The sequence below is a fragment of the Rissa tridactyla genome, chromosome 1, assembly GCF_028500815.1.
Source record: "Rissa tridactyla isolate bRisTri1 chromosome 1, bRisTri1.patW.cur.20221130, whole genome shotgun sequence".
In the NCBI taxonomy this organism is placed as follows: domain Eukaryota; kingdom Metazoa; phylum Chordata; class Aves; order Charadriiformes; family Laridae; genus Rissa; species Rissa tridactyla.
In genome coordinates, this window is record NC_071466.1 from 177,848,751 (window position 1) to 177,869,192 (window position 20,442).

Genomic DNA, 20,442 nt, shown 5'->3' on the forward strand with positions numbered 1-20,442 from the left:
CTTGAACTGTGACTTTCTTGACTTCATTAAACAGCATGCACTGATGTTTTAGTTCTTTGTGGAAAACTTTTCTCTAGAGGGGGAATGAAAAGCAGTATGGGTTAAGTCTTAGAGATGCATTTATAGTCACGTTTCTTTATTTGGTGAGAGAAATATAGCCATAGACACTTTTTAAAAATAATTATGTCTGAGTTTGCTGTCTGCTCAGGAATGATGTATTGTTTTGTATGTCAATTTAAACCATAATGTATTACGCTGGATCACTTAATTTCTTCCCCACCTGTCACTGGTTAAACTCAGCAGCTGCCTAATGATTGATATCCATTAGTACTCTATCCCCATTTCATATTTATTTTAACACACTAGAATCTGCCTTTTGATTCATTGTAATACACTTTTTTTTACATCACTATTAACAGATATATTGCTACATATTGTTCAAGAACTGTGTAGCTTGGCTTTGGTTTTTTTTTTTTTTTTCCAATACATTCTGCCAACTTGATAGTGGCTTTTTTAAGTCAGTGTTAAGAATTTTTTCCTTTGCCAAATAATTTTTATCCAAACCTTTATTTTCTACTAAATTTTTGTCCACTTAATGCACATGCTTATGGAACCGGCACCCTTTAAGGACAGGAATTACATTAGAAGTAGGTCTGACAGTACAGTGCTGTTAAATTTTCTGGTTTATAATTCCATAGGTTTTAAGTAGGCCAGTTGTAATGCCTGAACTGTTTTGCCATCTTTATTCTTACAGGAAAATAACATGTGGATTTGTTTTTCTGGAAGAAATGTACTGGGTTAAAGGGACCAAAGGGAATAAATTGATCTTTCTTGTGTAGAAACGTGGTACATCTTTGGGTTCTAAAAATGGATCGCAGAGGCTTGGAAGTAGTAGCATTGCAAAGGTAAGATTTTGCCTAACTTGGGAGAACTGAAAAAAACCCACAGGATTTCTCAAGAGGCGACACATTTTTCCCCAAGACAGAATGGATGAATCGGAACTGGTACTTGGACATGATTTTTTTTTTAAATGTAACTGATGTAGGTCTGGTCAGTCAGGAAAACTACGAACTGTTTAAAAGAAAATCTTAATTGCATACAGGCTATCCTCTGAGATGACTCATAAGGCTAATTAAAGTGAACTGAGTCTAGAGAACAAGCCTTATGAGGAGCAGCTGAGGGAACTGGAGAAAAGGAGACTGAGGGGAGACCTTATTGCTCTCTATAACTACCTGAAAAGAGGTTGTAGCGTGGTGGGGGTCAGTCTCTTCTAAGTAACAGGACAAGAGGAAATGGCCTCAAGTTGTGGCAGGGGAGGTTTAGATTGTGTATTAGGAAAAATTTCTTCACCAACAGGGTTGTCAAGCAGTGGAACAGGCTGCCCAGGGAAGTGGTTGAGGCACCTGGAGGTGCCTCACCTGTCTTAAATACCTGGAGGTATTTAAAAGAGGGGTAGACATGGTGCTTAGAGTTATGGTTTAGTGGTGGTTTTGGCAGTGTTACATTGATGATTGGACTTGATCTTAAAGGTCCCTTTCAACTTAAGACAATTCTATGACTCTATGATTCTAATTTCAAAACCTTCGATCGAACAGAATGAAGGAGTGGGAACCAAGCATGCTGCCCTGCCATGGCGGTGGCTGTTTGTGGCTCCGTGGTTCACTCGGTTGCCGGAGCTGTGTGGATGCAGGCCAGTCGTGCTGCCCCTACTGCTGGTGGCCTTCCTTTGAATCGCCAGCGCCGTGGCTTTCCCGGTCACTAGTGTTTGGATGCTGCTGCTACTCGAAGCCTTTGTCCATCATCAGGCTTTGAGCTACTTTGGGGTAATTGCTGTATTGCTGAGCCGGGGCTACAACCAATCACCCTGAGACCTTTTACGGCTGTTTTGAAGTCCCTGATTTCATCTGTCGGGTTTTTGTAAGGACAGGGATCAGCGCAGCGCCCCACCGCCCAGCCTTCCCCGCAAGCACGGGGCTGCGAGGCCCCTATAGGCGCTGGCCGCGGCAGGCGGGTGAGCGAGCGCAGGGAGGGGCGTTCGGGCGCGCAGCCGTACCCCGAGCGGAGAATTCCCTCGGGAGCAACCGGGAGTTCGCCTTCCCCGCTCAGCCGAGGCGGAATCTTGCCAAACTTCTCTGCGAAGCCTGTCTCGGATTGGCCCCTCCGCGCAGCTGTACCCGGCGCGACCCCGAGGCGGGCGGAGGCGGCGGGCAGGAACGGCGCGGTCGGGAGACGCCGCCACGCCTGAGGCGGGTGCTGTGAGGTCGGCAGCGGCTACCGCCTCTGAGGCGGCGGGTACGAGACGGGCGGGAGCCGTTCCCGCCCCTCAGGCAGGTGCGGTGCGGGCCGCAGCGGCTGCCGCCCGTCAGGCGGCGGGCGGGAGGGAGCAGTGACGAGGGGGGCCGCGGCGGGGCGCGGTTGCCATGGAGACAGACGCAGGGGAGCTGGCCCGTTCCATCAGCCGTGCGCGGCCCGTCGCCCCCCTCCGCTGAGACCCCTCCGGGCCCCGGCCCTGACCTGCCGGGGCCCCGGGCCTCTGCGGAAGGCCGCCCCCCGGAAAACCGAACTTTTTCCGTGGCCCACGATGTAACACGATAATGTTATTCCGGCACGTTAACCATTAAATGCAACAATGCTTCCCCCCGTGCCTTCAGCTGGGGGCATGCGGCATTTCGGTGTCAGCCTTGGGGTGGTGGTTCCATGTTCTCAGTGCTCTGGAAAGGGGGAATGGTTGGAAGGCTGGCTGCTTGTCCAGCAGCCCTGTGGCCATCACCAAGGAGGCCCTGCGGCGGTGCTTCTGCTCGGTAAAGGCAAGGGCACTTGGGAGTTAAAACCTGCTCAGTAGGTAAAAATGGGATTATTTTTTTTTTTAGGAAGCAGCTTTTGTGGATGGCGATTTGAAGATGGAGTGTCTGATTTCTGGGAACTAAATGACAGGCTTTTGGTTCAAAACTGGCTGGGTGGAAGGAGGAACCAGCAAAGCAGGGGGTAGCATACTGATAAAATGCTGCTCTGGAGCCCTCAGAGGCCAGCTGTGTGCCAGGGGGGCCCTTACGTCTTCCTGAAAATATTTTGTCCTAGGGCATGGTGCATGTGAGAGCCAGGCATCAGCAGTAACTGAAGAGTAAAAAACGTTGGATGTTGTTACCAAAGGATAGCAAATCAGTAATCCTGGTATGAGAAGGTATCAAGAGAAGCATGAGGGAAAGAGAGAGTTAAACTTGAGGCAAAGAGGTAAATTTGAAGAGGAATCTGGTTAAGCATTAGTAAGGGAATATTGAAATTAAGAGGCGGTGAAAAATGGCACCCAGCAGCATTTCATAGATCGGTGAAGACAATACCCAGATTATTGGTGATAAGACACATTCTTTCTAATGCAATACTGTTTATTTACGGAAATACTTATATAAAAAAACCATTATTTTCTTAATATCTTTTTCTGTTTTTCAGTTTATTCTGAAGGCTGTCATTGAATTTGCATGGATTTGGAAGTTAAAGGAGTTGCTGTGTCCCCTCGAAGGCAGACTCAGCTGTCATCAATGGGGAAGAAACTTCAGGTTTGTTCATGGATGGCTTGTGGTTGTTTTCCTTCCTTATTTTGATTTTTTTACAAGTATTTTAATCATGCTTCAGGAGGGTTTTAGTTTGAGGTTATAAAACGTTCTGTAGAGAAGGAAACTTAAACTAATTTGTCAGAAAGTGATAGTTTAGTACATCAGCTTCTCAAATCAAGGAGAAAATTTCCAATAAAAAACATCTGCCCTAAAATAACTGATGTTCTGGGTACTTAGCTAGGATGTGGAGAACTCAGGGAACAAACTAGTGCTTGCAATTAAGTGCAGCAGAGGCTTGAACCTGTTCTGTGTGCTGTCTCAGGTTCTCGGTGAAACTGGTAACAGGTGTGTCTGTGTTTTTGTTTTGCAAGACGGCAAGAAACATAATTTCAAAAGGCATGATTTCAGATTGATGTGTAAAATGAATCTCAGTGCTCTGCATTGATTATGAAGGGGAATTTTGTTTTCCAGATATTCCTAATAGTCTACGTTTTGAGATGTTAGGTGTGCAACTCTCACAAGATCACTGTAGCAGAAACTTTCAGGGTAACCTTTGAAAGCCTAATTAGTAAAAATAACATCTTGGATTCTGAGGGCCGTTGTTTTTATTATACCCAAGGTAAATATTAATATTTTTTGTAACAGTTGATTTTTCTCACAGATAGTATGTACTTTATTCCCATGAAGTAAAGTTAATTGGTAATCTTCCCTCAGCCCCGGGCACCCATTGAACTTCCTTGTTTGTTGGATGACGTGAGGAATTCTTGGAGTTTGACTGACAAGTTGCTGTTTTCCTTTTTTGTTTGATTTGGAGTGAAAAAGGACCTTTTGTAAATGATACCACATCAATTTTATGTTACCATTTAGCCAGGCTTTTGAGAATGAAATATCTGTTTACAACAAGAGCAACTGGGGCATGTAGTGTAGGTTGTAAAAGAAAAGAAATGTCCATTTTTTCTCTAACCATTACCCCTTTTTTCTTCTCTTTCTCATGCCCCTCAGTGTCTAAATTTAGACTCCATAGTCTATCGGATTCTTGGTAGTTTGCAAAAATAAAACGCAGATTAAAATCAGGTTGAAACTGTGCTTCACCCCGTAAATGTGGACAGTCTTCAGGATGATTTTTATTTGCTTTCTTCCTGACTTGATGACTTCTGGTAAAGGAATTACATTATGACTTTAACATTTAGCGTGTAGTATGTTCTTTATCTTATCGCAGTTGAAATAGTACAGAAAAAATACATACTTGTAATTTAAAATGCATTACATTTAGTCTTTAGAATAAGACTAAATTGTGTTAGATTTCTTAACTTTTTTTTACATATTTGACCACAAGGTGGTGGTGTTTATTATGTGCAACCTTCCTGGAGCGAAAGGTTTTTTTCCTTTTCTAAACCTGAATGCCTTTTTTTGAAGGCACTAGAGGGTAGTGTTGCTGAACTGTAAACTTCTTTTTCAGGAGCAGGCTACAAGGGTGTATGACAGGAAGGGAATTACAGTTTTGTGACTGCTCTCAGATCATGAAAGGTGTTAGAGCAGCACTGAAATCGGATGTCTGCTCAGTTCAGACTGTGATGCTGACATCTCTGAGCTGAACAGTATGAAAACAAAGATGCTGGCCCTGGTTCAGAACATCCCTGAACCACGTTTTTTTCCAGATTGGAAGGATAGTTGAGGGAAACTGTTACTATGTGCTTGCCCCAGTCAAACCATCTTCCCTAGGGATTTGTTCTTGGCTGTTTTCAGAAAGCTTTGACCTGAGTCTTTTCTTCTTGGTATGTTGTCGATCAGTTGAGTTTGGAGATCTGTGTGGTACACAGCCACGCAAAATGAACAGTATGAGTACACAAGCTGCCTAATCGTGTGCTGCTATACTAAAGCTGAGGTGATACACTTACACCAAATATCAGGGCTTTTTTGGGGTCTGAGCTAGCTCCATGTGGGCCAGCTGGCTGTCAGTATTGTGGTTTTGGCTTAAGGGTTGGCTGAGGGGTTGGTTCTCGACAAACATGGACCATGTGACCTAAACCCTGTGAGCAGTGATTGTACAAAGCCTCAGGAACATGGATTACTTATAATGCGTTATTAATAGCTGACATGGATATTGCCAGGATTCTGGATTCTTAATGGCTGGAAATCTTCCTGTCATTTAGTCTTGTAATCTGTAAGAATCAACTTTCAATGAAAAGGTTTTGTTTTGTCCTTTTGTTAGTAGCATCTCAGTCAAATACATCAGACAGATACTCTGAGGTATTGATTTAAAAAGTTCCAGGCGAACTTGAAAGAGAGAACTGAGTATTTTAATCCTGATCCCTGTAGATATGTAATAATGTGTCATTCTTTTAGGGCTGGAGACCAGATACACGGGCAAGCCACAGTCCTCGCCCACCAGAGTAAGTCTGCTTGTATTTCTGATCAGTTTGTGTAATTGTGCGTTTGCATTTGTATTGGTATGCAAATCGGTGTTCCATGAAATTTATCATCACAGGTTTGTTTTCTATGATTTATATTTAGAGTAGAATTTTTGATGCATTGTTTACATTGGAATTAAGTTGATTTACATGTCGTTGAGCTTAATGGCAGAGCTGTGCTCAGAGCTTTCATATTTATGAAAATTTCTTGAGTATTTTTAATATAATAGTTTGAAAAAAAGAGAAAAAACTTTTTTTTAACTATCGGCTTTCTTTGCAGGTATTACAGTAAAAATTACAAAGAAACTGTTGTGAAGGGTTTTTACAAGCAAAGGGAAATTTCGTATCGTGCCTATAAATTTAAAACTTTATAGTGACTTTGTCAGATAAGCAACACCTGCTATTCCAAGGATTGTGTTTGGTAATTTATGGGGTTTTGTTTACTGAAATGCCTAACAGCCAACATATGTATCTACATTATTTTATAGGTATATGTGACCGTATCCTTGGATTGTTCATATTGAAGTCAAAAAACCTCAATTTATGTGTACTGTCAGCCATCCTGTAATAAAAAAAGACTGTGAATTAAGGAACTGTCTTATTCCAAGCAGTAATCTTATTATAATTCCAAAGTATATCTAGGGTAAAGGCAGAAGACATGGAGGTGCTTTTATGAATTGGTAGATGTTTTCATTTCTTTAGCACAGTGGAAGCCAACTATACTTCAGTATGTCATTCTGCTTAAAATCTTCCAAAAAGTTTAGAAGGCTTGCATCTCAAGGAGCTATTGCTTCCCTGTTGCCTCTCTGGTGACTGATTATAGAGGGCTATTGCCACAGACCTGCTGTGGAAGACAGGAATAAAGAATCCCTGATTTATGGTCTTGTTGCAGCAGCTCCTGTTGGGGAGTGAAAAGAAGCCAGGATGGCTGTGCTGGGAGTGAAGAAGGGCCTTGCAGGGGCCCTCTTTGGCTGCCAGGTTACTCTGCAACTGGGGAAGAGGAAAAGGTCACTGGCCAGTTCCAGAACTGAAGCCAAGAGGGGCTAATAGGGATTTTCCAAGTAGGCCATCTCCGTTTGTAGAGAAACTGTTCATAGCAGGGAAATTTTTGTGAAGGAGCTGATAATAATAACTAACAGGCAATTTGCTTTTACTGTAATTGAAAAATAAGAGAACATATTGCTATTAAAATAATTTTAACTTCCTGCAGGGTGCCATGCCTAGATCTAGGGAGGCTGGGAGATTCTGATGAAGAGGTAATTATAAATTAATTCTGTCCTGAATACTTTTTAGAATTCATGTGTTACAGGAGTTTATAAAAATATCACTCTGAATATAAAACAGTTACGATTGCTTGTCTTTTTTTTTTGGTTTTTTGGTTTTTTCCTGTAATTTTAGGATGGGGACTCTTACATGCCATACAGTGGAAGTTATCCTCATACATGCCGTCTAGATTCATCTTCAGATTGGAGAACATCATTACAAACACCATATGCACAGCATCATCAGGCTCAACAGGTCAGTCTGTCGCTACAAATATCTTTAAAATATGCCCCTTTAGCAGTAATTTAGAAAAGTATGCTTAGCTTTATTATAGAAGTTCTATTTCTTTTGTTTAAACTCATATCTGACAGTGCTATTGGTCCAAAATACTTTTGGCAAAGTACTTTTTATTAAAAAATATCTAGAATATTTTAAAAATCCTATTTTCTTAGCTCTTTGTTGGTTGATAACATTCATCCATTTCATTGTACTTATTTTTGAAGAGACACATTAATAGGTAGCTTTATTAACAATTTGTAAAGCAACCAAAAAACTTTTGAGGTAGCATGTAACTTTGGTTTACCTTTCTAAACAAAGTTGTACTTACCAAAATAGAAAACATCAGTAGTAGTTAGTAAGTAATTGAAGAAAAGACCCAAGTTTCCAAACAGTAAGTATTATTTGTATGGAAGAACAGTTACTTTTGGTGAAAAGGAGGCTTTTGGAGTTATGTGCAGCCATTTCATAGGGCTTTTCCTAAGTCTCTTGTCTTTAAAACAGAACTGTGATGTTAACTGTGGAATTATGTTCAATTTGTCAGAGCACTTCTATTGTAAAATTTCCTGATCATATCAGCTTTTTTTTTTTTTCTCCTGGATGACTAAGAAACTTAATCACCACTAATCCTAGGTGTTTTATTATGAAAATCAGTAGTCTGGATGCTAACATTCTGGTTTATAGTTCAGTACATCACTTTTCAGGATCAATATCCACTATAACAAGTTTAATAACTGAGTAATTAATTCTTACAGTTCCCTGAATGCAGGAAAATTTTCCTTTGAACTCTTACAGCTGCATTAAATTTGAAGAAATGAATGTGTCAATTTTTTATTTGATCATTGGTACATATTTAATTTCTCTTTACCTCTATTTTCTTCTGACAAGATTTTCTAGACACCTGTTTAAGCTAAAGGAAAAGCAGCCAAAAAGATATACACTGACTAACTAACATTAGCAACTCAGTATAGAGTACTATAGTATATGGTCTGAAAATGTAATATGTTTTAACTTTTGTGTGGTAGGAACTAGCTTATTGGAGACACTATTTTTGATCTGGTGTCATTCCACCAATATTTTCCGTTTTTCAAATGTGACAATTAAAGGGAAAATGCTGAAGTACTGCATACAGTAGTCTTCTCTTTGTAGTCTCTATATATTCAAGAGATTAGCTATCTAGAGCTTTAAACTAATTAAAGAATGCTACCTACATGATTATTTTCTGTCATAATCATGCACCATACATAACCATGGTAAAAATCTTACTAGTAGTAGTATGTTTTTATTTGATTAGGGTGCAGGATCCTAATTTAGCAATGTTCTCTTTTTTTGGAAGAATTGGAAAAGATATTGTTTAAAAATCTATTATTTTAAAAATATTTTACTTATGTAAACCTAAGAAAGACTCTAATGAGTGTGTTTCAAACAGAAGTATAGCTTGAGGGAAAAACAATTATTAATTAATTTGTATATAACCAATGCCCCTTGAAACAAATAATATAGCGACTTCTGTGGCAGGACTCCAAATTGGCTGGAGCGCAAGGTGAATCTGCCAAGATCATAATTTTATATGTTTTCCTATATAACCAAGTGTTTTCTCAACTTGGAAAAAAAATTTGCATTTAAATTAAAATAAAAGCAGTTGTTTTTTTTTTTTTTTTTTAAATGATGGTCTAAGAGTGCACGACTCAGAATATCTATGTGCCCAACGTAGGTATTTATGCATGTCTTAAGATATAACTGTAAACATGTAACTATGGATAGGTTATTTTCCTCTGTACTGCATTGTAAGTGTGCAGTGCAAACATACTTGAGTTGCTATACTCTTTTTAGGTCTAGATGCCTATAATTTCACTGCTTGCTTTACCATTTTTTAAAAAATCTAAAGTTCACACATATAATTCTGTCTAGCTGAAGAAAGGCTAATGGAAGGTTGGAATGGCTTTGTCTGTTTCTTAGGGTCTTTCCCCATCTTTGCTTTCCTTTATCTCTTGTTGCATCCTTTCTGCCTTCATTATGTCTTAAATACTAAAGTGCTGAATGTGCAGGAATGTATCTTCTGTTCACTTACCTTCTTTTGCCCTTCCCCTCTCTCTCTCTTTTTGCCTGATTTTTTTTTTTCTTGTTTTTTGTGGAGAGGATTTTCAAGCAGCTCTAAAATATTTTAATGTATTCCTCTGGGCGGCCTTTATTTCTGCATTGCTTGCTTCTGGGGCCCTGACTGAGCATTCCTTTAGCAAGATATATTCCAGCTTCTTCAGTAACAGACTGTGTAAGTAAATCTTCCCAAAATAGGTCACTTCTGGAAGAATAATTTAAACATAGTCTTATGATTCAGGAATTAACCAGTCAAGGGATGTGTATCCTCTTTTGAAAGAGAAAGCTGCCCTTTCAAGAACATAAATGTTACAGGGTTTTGAGAAATGCTTTACTAGAACAGGACTGCACCTGCGTTGCAAGAGGAGATGTGTCAAGTAAAGATGCTAGATAATGCCATCTTAGTTTTGTTAATGTTGAAGGCATGTCACTTAAACATTGAAGGTGTTAGCTATTCGGGGAGAGAAAGAAGAATGGAGTCTTGGCCTTCTGTCATTGCTGCTGTTTTTACTGATCCAGCCTCCATTGTGTAGAGCACTAAAATGAACGTAAAGATGGGAAAGTACTTAGCTGGCTTCACAGCCTTTTCAGCTGATGTTATTCTAGGGAAGGAAGTCCCAGTACTAATACTTGCCTGCCATTCAAGAATATTAGAACTTCTGACTGAGAAAAATCCACCAGGCCATTTTCAGCCATCCAAAATCAAATGTCAGAATTCCCATTTTAGTGATTTGTAACATTATCTTACAGGACAGAACCACTGAATCTTGGCTTCTCTCTTTAAAAGTGATGTAAAACCATTTGGCTGTGTATTTTTTAGACTAAACAAAGGCAGAATATGAAGAACTCAATGAAAATTAAGCCTGAATATGCAGTCATATTTGCATTTTTTTCTTAATGTGAGGCATAGTGTCAAGAAGTTTCAGAAGCTATACTGGATGGGAATTATAGTAATGCTGTTATCATACAATAGATTGACCAGAGGCTTTTATATTGATTATTCTTTGCTTTTCTGTTTTGGAGCAGAAGACCATACCAGAAAATCTTCCATCCCCAACAGACAGATATAAACTGAAGTATCGTCAGTATGAAGCAGATACGAGGGAAGAATACAAGCAGTATTCTCAGAGAATTGCAGAAAAGAAAAAAGACCATTTCCAGTGTCCAGAAGCTTCAGTAAAGGTAGCTGGCAAAGATGTTATTGCATTTTTAAATAGCAAACGTGTGCTGGTATTTCATTACAGTGTTTGGAGAGGTTTGCATGCGTGTGTAATTAATTTCTTCCATGTTTTTATTGTAAAGAAATAAAGGCATGTAATTTCAGCATCTGATGTTGAGTAGGAAATAAAATGTAGAAGCTTGTTGCAGTTGTACCAGAGCAAGAAACTGAGATGCTCTGAGAATCTAAGTATGCTTGTATTCTCTGGGAAGAAATGTAACGTTTGCCCTCATAGTGCTCCTCTAGTCTGAGCATGAAGATTAGCACGATTGATACGGAAGAGTTTGCAGCCTAAGAAGCAAAGAGACAGTGGGAAGATCTTGTTAGAATGTTATTTCCAAATATAGAAATGCATTCAAGCTTTTTTCTTTTTTAAATATAGAAGCATAGTAATTATTCTTCTAGTCAATTATGACTGTATATGGGACTTAAAAAAGAAGTGAAAGATGTAATCTGTACCCTAGAGAACTATTAACTCTGAAAATGGAAGGGAATATGAGGTTAAAATAATGAAAGATTTCATCTGTACTTTTTGTTTTGTCTTTGTATAAGATCCCGTATAGTTGGACTGTAAAGTTAGAATGCAAGCTGTATTAATTTTACCAGGTTTCTTTTGTGTTTTTAAATTAAAACTAAGATGCAAACAAGGGAAGATTAGTGGAGAGAAACTGTAAAACAAAGGGGTGAACAAACCCAACTAACTTCTTGTTCTGGAAGAAAGAGTGGAGAAGGGTGGTTGCACAGAGCAAGACACATCATTGTAGGCATAAGGAAACAGGACACAAAGTAAGCAACAGCTGTGAGGACTGGTGGAATGCTAGGTTGTGCTGAGGTTAGATGACCGATTAAGAATCTTAATGAAAAGTTAAGTATGCAGATGTTGAGGGAACATATTGTGCTCATGGCTTTTCAGAGAAAAGGTTTGTGATGAATAACAAAGAGTTTACTGACTTTATTTCCTTAATGTTCAGTACAATGAAAAGGGAAGGTCTTGCATAAGACAGAGATCATGTTTCACATATTGTTGTTATTGTTTCACACATTGTTGATAGTTCTAAAGGGGCTTTCTCCTCTTATAGTCATTCTTCTAGCATTCAGATAAAACTTGGAGAACCTGCAAGTAGTTCTAAGTAAACATTCTGTGAGTTAGAGTTGATTTTGTTTAGTTTTATGTTTGTTGGTAGTTAAAATTGTCAGTTCTGGGGTTTTGCTGTAGTATTACTTTTTTTGTGTTGGTTTGTTGTTATGTGGTGGTTTTGGTTTTTTTTTTTTAATGATTCAATTCTTACGTACCAGCCTGACAGCATCACATCACTGAAGAAATATGTGGCAAGTGTACACAGGGAGAGAAAAAGCAGGACTGGCTTATTCTGGTGATTTTGGGTTCCAGAAAGATACTTGCTAAGCACTAGAAGCCATGTGGGTCAGTTCTTATGACAGATATTAATATAAAGTCTAGCAGAACAATTTTCTATGTTAGATATTATCACTACCTGATTAAATTAATAAATCAAAACCTCTTTAGATTTCAGGGTACTTATTATTTTATCTGATTAGTGGAACTTGTAATAACTTTTCTTCTCTGAAAAGAAGCTGCTCCTAGAGGAGGTAATAGCCTCAGACTTATTTACAAGTCTGTTAGACCCAGTTCAGCGGTGTGCTTTGGCATTTCCCTGTCTAGATGATCTTTAAGGTCCCTTCTAACCCAAACCATTCTATGATTCTATTTAACTTCTTTACTGGTCAAAAAGCAGCATCTCTGCAATGGTGAACTTGAGCTGTATTCATAATGGCAAATCCGCCTCTTTCTCTTGGCTGTTCTGGAGCAGAACAGAGAAAGGATGAGCTCTTGTCTTCAGAGAGGTACTAACAGTCTGCCTTCTCTGAGTTGCTGCTGATATTTCACAAAGCTTGTAGGAACGCAGTATTTTTGAAATTTATTTTTTTTAAATTTCAATATGGTCAAAAGCTGGTAAGTATTCAAAAGCTATAAGGCAATACTAGAGAACAAGATTTTTAAGTTCAGTTTCTGTAGAAAGCTAGGCTTAAAAAATTTGTTTTCTAATTAGCACGAAGTGGAAGAAGCAGGCACTTTAAAAAAGAAAGAAGAAAAACAGGAAAATACGTTAAATTGTTGAGGAAGATGTGTGTGGTTGGTTGGTTTGTTTTTTCTTACAATTAATTAAATTTGATTTATGAAAACAATGTATTTTTGCATAGGGTACACAGCTTCAAGATGGACATAATGATGATCTTACAGCTCTTGATGAGAAAGCTCTCCTGCAACAATGCTACATAAGCAAGCCCTATAATATGCGGCATAGTATAAGGAAATCAGAAGCTGTAAGTGTTTTGGCTGATATTATGCTGTTAACTGACTAGACTTGTAGAATGACTTCCCAGATGTTCAACAGAAGTTAGGCCTTTGATGATGTGGTCCTAGCATGTAGCTGCACCCATTGAAGTCCTGAGAGATTAAACATTTGTTTCAAGGAGATCTGACCTGAGCAATCCAGTGAGCATTTTTTTAATAGTATCTGCAATGCTTGTATTTTATGCAACAATGTATATAAATAAGAATGCAAATTATGAATAATAAATACAAATATATACATACAACTAAGATTAACTGAGTGACTTGTGTGAACCTGAGTATAGTGTTGACGTTTCCTCTGGTCTGTAGCTCATACCTGAGCCTGTATTCCATGATCCATGGATTCCATGATTCCATCAGCACTTACTCTGACTTGTTCCTGTAGTAAATAGGCTGTTTTCCCTCATTTACTCCTGAGATGGAATATGTGATAAGAACTGGCTTTGTAAGCTCTGTGGGCTCTGCTGCAGGTATTAGATCGGGTCAGCCACGGTTGTCTGAATTTTCAAGCTCCAAGAATGGAGTTTCTACAGCACCTCTAGGCAACATCTTCCTGTGATACACTAGTCTTCTTGTGAAGAAGTTCTTCCTATTATCCACACCAAGCCTCCCAAGGCTCAGTTTGTAACGCTGGCCTCTTGTTATACCGTTGGCCACTGTCAAAAATGTTTGCTTCTGTCTTCTTAGTAACATCCCTTTCATTGTAGGATGTTTACAGAATGCCTCATAGCTGCTGCTTCTGCAAACTAAACAAACCTAAGCTCCCTTAGCCTCTCCTTTCAGTTGCTTTGACTCCAGTCCTCTGTTAGATCCTTTCCTGATTCCTCTCGTCCCTATTGATCTTGGGAAGGAGGGAGCCCTGAAAACTGGCAACAAGTAAAGCATCTAGCATGTGTAGAGGGGAATTGAAAATTTTCTTATATGGATGTACCCAATATGTTTCTTCTTACATAGACGAGATTTTGACTCTTAAGAACTGAACAATAGGAGTCTTGCCTATCTAAGGCTAAGCTTTGAATTTAAGATTATTTAGAATGATGAAGATCCTTGAGATTTGGTAGTGCATAATTCAATATTTGCGTGTGCAGAGTGATGGTTTTCAAAACTGGTTTTTGAAGGTATTGTTGAACAGAGTTAGCATTCTAACTTTCTCATGGAATACTAAGCCATGAGAAATTTTACGAGATTGTAAAAGTAAATAATTTTAATTTATTTTGTTTAATCATGACTATGCACTGCATTTTTCATCTTTGCAAACATTCTAGTCTCGTCAAAGTGAATGTGGATGTTGCACTGCTGAGGTCACTATTAATTTTCAGGATAAGAAAATCTTTTCAGAAAGTACTTTTATGAAGAATTTGAAGAACTTCTGTTCGTTATTTTTAGAAGAAATTTAAAAATCTATACTACAGGATGAGGATAATGGAAAAATTTGAAGTATCATTAGAATAACTACTTAATGCTAAATCAAATAAGCTAAAAATACTGAGAAAGGGAGCAATGCAGGACTACAAAATAAGAGGTACACTGCAGCTGGTATGCTTTGAAAGGAAGCCACCAGGCATCTGAGTAAGGTGTTACGGGGACCTGTAGAAGCACTTTTGCTATTGATTAACACTGATGGTTGCACAGGCTGGCTGTCTCTTTCTAGGAATATCTCTTAGGTTCTCTCAGGTTTGAGCTTCTGATAGTGGTAGGAATAATGGAAAAAACCTGGCAGTAGTAACTGCCTACATCCTAATTCCATTGGGTACATGTTGCCTCAATTGTAGACGCTTGTTTTAGGAATACACAGTGCTAAAATTACCTTTTACTGTAATCATTACCCAAAACTCTACAGTAGAATTTCTTGTAATTTTTCTGTAGTTTGGGATGAAAGTTCCCATATTCAAGACAGATTATAGAACATGTGTGATTGCCAATAGATGCTACATACAATAAAATCAGGGCTTTTTGGAAGAAGGTTGCTTTTCTCTGAATAATCATATTTTGTGAACAAGAGTTACTGCTTTTTAAATAGTGAGACCTGCTGTAAGTTCAATGTTTGCCTCGGCAGTTTTGTAAATTCATAGTAGAGCTTTTGTCTAAGAGGTGAATGGAAGATATTCCACGGAAGAGTACATTTAGTGACCTAGTATTCAATTGAAGTTCAAGGTGTAAGATTTCTTGTCTCAGTGTTATATCTGATTTGGCTCTGTAAGCCAGGGCTGACGGAATATGTCGTGTTTTAACAAACACTGCTCTGTATCATCACTGTGTCCTCCATTGCGTAATGCTTTTTAATACATCTGTTGTGACAGTTAATGGGCAAAGATTCAGTAACTCGGAATAAAGCACCTGTAGTTCTGATAGGTAGAAAAATGAAATATGAAAGCAAACGAAAAAGTCCCCTACCTCCTATAATTCAGAAATCTTTTAAGGCTTAAAATCAGTTCGGAATAAACACCAGGTGGTCTGATGTTACGTTATTTGTTTGGATTTTTATGGTTAGTGGGTTTTTTTGGGGTTTGGTTATTTTTATGGCTAATGCCAGTCAGTATTTACTCAAATGTTGTGAATGATACCCACAGCATATCTGTGGAATTAGGGATTATCCCTTACAGTTACATGGTGTCAAAGAACCAACTTTTGGTTCTTTTTCAGCCATGGGAATGCTTTATCTATCTAGAATTTGGTTTGCACACAAGAATTGAGTGGAAAAAATAACAAATCAGAAAAATATCTTAATTCTTCAGTTTCACAATACCTACAGAGTTGTCAAAAAGGCTGCATTAACCCCCTCAGTAATAATAATCTCTGTTTTCTCATACATAAAAATTATTTTTTGTGGATAAAAGGCAAATTTGAGTGCTGTGAAAAAGTTCAGAGATCTGGAAAATAAAATAAAGAGAGCCGCTGGGGCCTGGTTGTTGCCAGTAGCCTCCATGTTGTCCTGGGGCATACTCTTGTGCTTTGGTTTCTCTTTCTATGAAACAAACGATGATCAGCGCCTGAGCACTTTACAGTGAATGGCACAAGGTTACGGTTCAGTGTTAGTCTAATAAAAATAATAATAAGATCATGTTAAATCCCCTTCCCCTCAGGATGATCTTTCCTGAAAGGTTTTTCAGATTGGCCTGGCTCAGCAGAAAATTCTTTTGGCATGCAGCAAATAAAAATTGTGCCTTGAGACTGTCTTCAAAGAATTTCTTTGACTAAATATTGCTGGAGGTAAAGTTTCATTCCCCGAGATGGAATCTGTGTCAACCATGAAACCTGGAAGAGTGTGAGTTTCCTCAGGCTCTATTGTATTTACAGAATTTATTGGAAAGAATACAGAGATAAGGATGCTGTCTGTCAACAGAAATACTAGAATTCTTATATTTATTGACAGCTAATATGCATAGACAATTTGAGTGTGTAGCAGAAAATATTATTTGTCTATTTGTTAATACAAATAGAACTCTAATCAAAAAGATGGAAGAAAATATTAATTATAACATTGGTAAGATTGTGACCTCTGAATGCTATCTTAAAGGGTAATTTATTATTTGAAGTGTCTGGTGTTATATATTTCATTTTCTCTCAGTCAATTTTGCATTGCAGGAGGATGTTGCTGCAGAGAGGAGAAAACAGGCTGTTGTAGAACAAGTGATGGTGGATCAGTTATCCAGGTAAGTGAATTTATAATGTAAAATTTCAGTTTTCCCTACAGAAGAATTTAGATCTCTGAGTGCGTGGTTTTTCTTGCCCAGAAGGTGTTTTGATCATCTCATTCCAAGTCTTATGTAGTGTTACTATTTGCAAAAATTGTTTAAAGGGAAAGTCTTTTTAACTTAAGTTAAAAGATCAGTAAATAAAAGTCTTTTTAATGCACAGGCTTGTGTGTCTTGGATCACGGATGTTCATTCTGTGCTTAACCTGCTTTGCTTTGATTTTTCCATGTATTCCTCCTCCTACTCTGGACCCTTCTGTGGACAAAGTCAAAACAATATCCAGTAGCTGCATCATAATGAACTTTTAATTTAAAAACTCTATTTATGTTCCAAATATAACTGTGCCAGTACTGCCAAACAAATTGGTATCAGAGAGCAGGATGTTAACTGGGGAAGATTTGTTCAAAACTGTTGCATTAAAAAAAAAATCTATTAAAGGAAACACAAAGGTGTTTTGATTTTTTTTTTTAAATTTTTATTTTTTTAGTAGAGCTGATTTTGCAGGTAAATCAGTGTAACTGATGCGTGCAAAGATAGATCTGCATGGATCAGAGAGCAAGTTTATGAAATTATATTAGCTGTGCATAATTATTTTTTCCTTCTGATTATGGACCATTTCAATAGCATAAAAAGAATCTAATGTACTTTTAAAGGGTCTCTTCTTTTGTTTACTTGTTAAACTGACATATATATATAAAACATACATATATAAAATGTAATTTAAATAATACATATATACTTGTTAAGTTACTACATAGTAACGCACTGCCAGAATATTATTGCATAGATTTGATTTTGAGTAATCGACTCCAGAATTTTTAAAAACAAACAAACAAAGAGCAGACACATTTATGCAAGCTTAATGGATAACTTCCAAGATTTTATTGCCATGTTTATTCTTGGGTGTTTTCTTTCCTGAGTAAGAATATGTAAGATCTGAAATTCAAACTTATTAACAGTCAGAGGGCTTCTCCCTGCTCTTTCTGGTCAGAGCCGTTATAAGTGACCCCGAGCAATCCACACGCGCTGATGTTTACAAGGAAGCTCATGGACTTCTGGGATTTGGGACAGCACCAATGCGTTGTAGAAAAAGAACGCTGCATGAAACAAAGTAAGTTTTCTGTAGTGGTCATTTTTTTTAGAAATACATTTTCTGCTGTATTTTTTATTATTTTGAGCTCTGTGAAGTCTGTTTGCCTTTCCAGATGTTTTATTACTGGCTTGGATCCACCAGCTTCATGCGAGGCCTTTTTTGTAGCCTCCCCATGCCTATAATTGCCTAGTGGGACCTTCTTAAGTGGATTCTCTATGTATAGTGATTGATTCATAGAATTTATAAAACCTGGGAGAATATTCTTAAGCTTATATTGATATTGTTCATCACAGGGTTTTGCCATCCTTTTCTGAGCTGTTGAATGCACGCAATCTTGTCACATCCTTTTAGAGATTCCTATCCTGAGGTGCATAAAATTACATAAATATGCATCCGTAAATGCTAATGTAAATCTTCACAATATAATCATACTTTTCTTTCATGTTTTGATTTCTGCTGCAATCATTAACCATATTTGCATTTAAGTGTCATTCCTGGCCTGTGAGCATTGAAATAGTAACTCCAAGGGCTTAAGAAAAACTGAGAAAGCACTGTGACCCATAAAATTAAATGACTCTGTAGGTCCAAGTTTTGTTCTGTTAATCTTTCTCAACATGCAGGCAAACATCTCTGCTTTGTGCGTTTTAACATCCTGCTTTAAAGTCTTTCTCAACAAATGTAATCTTTGTATTCTCAAAAAAAAAAAAAAGTCAACAAAACCAGTCTCAATCTCTTACACCTGTCACATGGACAAATCTTCATTCCTGGAACTAGTAGTATGGCCAATATAAAATATGTAGGTGGGTAAAGAAGCTCCAACCTGGGTATTTTTGCAAGAAAACACATTGATTGGTGGTTGTATGATGAGTGATAGAGGTTTAGTTGTTGATATAAGTGTATGTAAACAAAATATTCCATTCATATCTGTGCCTTCTGTGAATGTACTGTGATATTATATAATCCCAGAAGACCTTCCACATTACAACTCTGAGTTGCTTTCTAATTCAACTACGAGGGATCATCTCCTCAGCCAGTTGCCAAGGATACCGTATTTCACATTTTTTTGCTGTTTTGAAACAGTTGATTTTTATGTAACATTTCTCTGTGAGCATATAGGTATCATTACCATGCTGCATTATTTTCACAGAATAAGGACCAAATCAGGATTAACTGAAAACATGCTTTCTAACAAGCTACGCTTTGATAGTAGGATTATATCAAGGTAATCACAAATTTTGTAAAGCTTTTAAATTCTATGAATTTATCAATGATGATCTTGAAATAATAAATTGCAGTGAACGTTTCTGTTCCCTATGTTTAGAAAAAAGTATGTGCTGTGTGGATATATATGTGCATATAATATAAATTTTGACATGTCTGATGGATACTGGCTTTACTGTCTCATTGTACAATGTTAAGATGCATAAGTAATGTTATGTTACCATCATACCCTTAGCTCTGTGCAGGCCAGTTAGCACAGGGGCGGTGTAAAATATTGCTCTTAGCCATTGCACGTCAGTTGATTAAAAATTATTTTAGCCTTGTCTTAGTAGGTGGCAACCACTGTGGATGGAAAGGATAGCTTTGTGTCTTGTTTGTAGCTCCTTATGTATTAAGTATAAAACTTGCAGGTTTAGGGCACTTTTGAAACTTTTCTGAACTGAGTAGTGGCGATATAATCGTATTCTTCAGCTCTGAAAGTGGCGCTTTTCTGAAGCAGTGAGCTGTATACTTGTTAGACATAGCTGAGGATTCAGCCACATAGCTTCATATACCATAATGAATGCAGTAGTCCTGGTGTAAGTAATCCTTTAGTTAATGAGTGAAAATTACATTGGTATACTGATACATGAAGGCTTGGAAGGTATTTTTAACATTATGGAGAATGGAATATTGTGTATGTGTCTAAATCCAGAAGTCTCATTTCATAGTGGGTTAGAGAAAATAGTCTGATACAGCTTTCAAAGAAAAAGGCTGTACAATATGCAACATTGGAAATAAAAAGCGTATTCCAAAATAGAAATATTATTTATGTTTGGGTTGAATTGGGTTTCTATAGATGCAAAAACATAAACGGTGCTTTTCAATTTTCCTTCTAGAAATGGTCGTGATGCTTGTAGAGAGTTGATTGGATTTTTTTTTGCATGTGACAGATCCCTTACTGTGTACGAATTTCGACAGTTTGGAAAAAATCGGTAGGATAAATTACTTTTTAAAAAGGTTTTAGTAAACATCTTCCACTCTATCTAAGAAACTTAAATAAATTTAGTTGTTTTAATATAAGTTTTGAATTATTTCACAGAACAAATGCCTTGCCTTTCATTCAGAAGGGAGTTTATCAACATCAACGTGGACAAAAGAAGGGAAAAGCTTATGATTTTAGTGACTTCTATATTGTAAGTATTCTTCTGTTGAATGTAAGTCACTTTTGTTGGTGATTTGGAAGTAATATTTATAATTCGA

General features: G+C 37.7%; 1 protein-coding gene across 8 annotated transcripts in view; it reads left to right on the forward strand.

Annotated features, from left to right (window-relative positions):
* Positions 1 to 34: 34 nt before the first annotated feature.
* Positions 35 to 20,442, forward strand: part of CAPS2 (calcyphosine 2) — a 32,073-nt gene continuing 11,665 nt past the window's right edge. The window contains exons 1-12 of one of the 8 annotated variants that reach the window (XM_054221524.1): positions 35 to 905; positions 3,448 to 3,554; positions 5,898 to 5,944; positions 7,173 to 7,218; positions 7,361 to 7,480; positions 10,622 to 10,780; positions 13,038 to 13,160; positions 16,777 to 16,844; positions 17,878 to 17,997; positions 19,127 to 19,201; positions 20,079 to 20,174; positions 20,282 to 20,375. In XM_054221524.1, the coding sequence (XP_054077499.1) occupies positions 3,477 to 3,554; positions 5,898 to 5,944; positions 7,173 to 7,218; positions 7,361 to 7,480; positions 10,622 to 10,780; positions 13,038 to 13,160; positions 16,777 to 16,844; positions 17,878 to 17,997; positions 19,127 to 19,201; positions 20,079 to 20,174; positions 20,282 to 20,375 (1,026 nt within the window). In that variant the 5' untranslated portion in view covers positions 35 to 905; positions 3,448 to 3,476. Of the gene's footprint in view, positions 906 to 1,558; positions 2,332 to 2,734; positions 3,232 to 3,447; positions 3,555 to 5,897; positions 5,945 to 7,172; positions 7,219 to 7,360; positions 7,481 to 9,653; positions 9,774 to 10,621; positions 10,781 to 13,037; positions 13,161 to 16,776; positions 16,845 to 17,877; positions 17,998 to 19,126; positions 19,202 to 20,078; positions 20,175 to 20,281; positions 20,376 to 20,442 lie in introns of those variants that run through there. The other 7 variants (XM_054221551.1, XM_054221561.1, XM_054221532.1 and 4 more) reach the window with 7 other exon arrangements.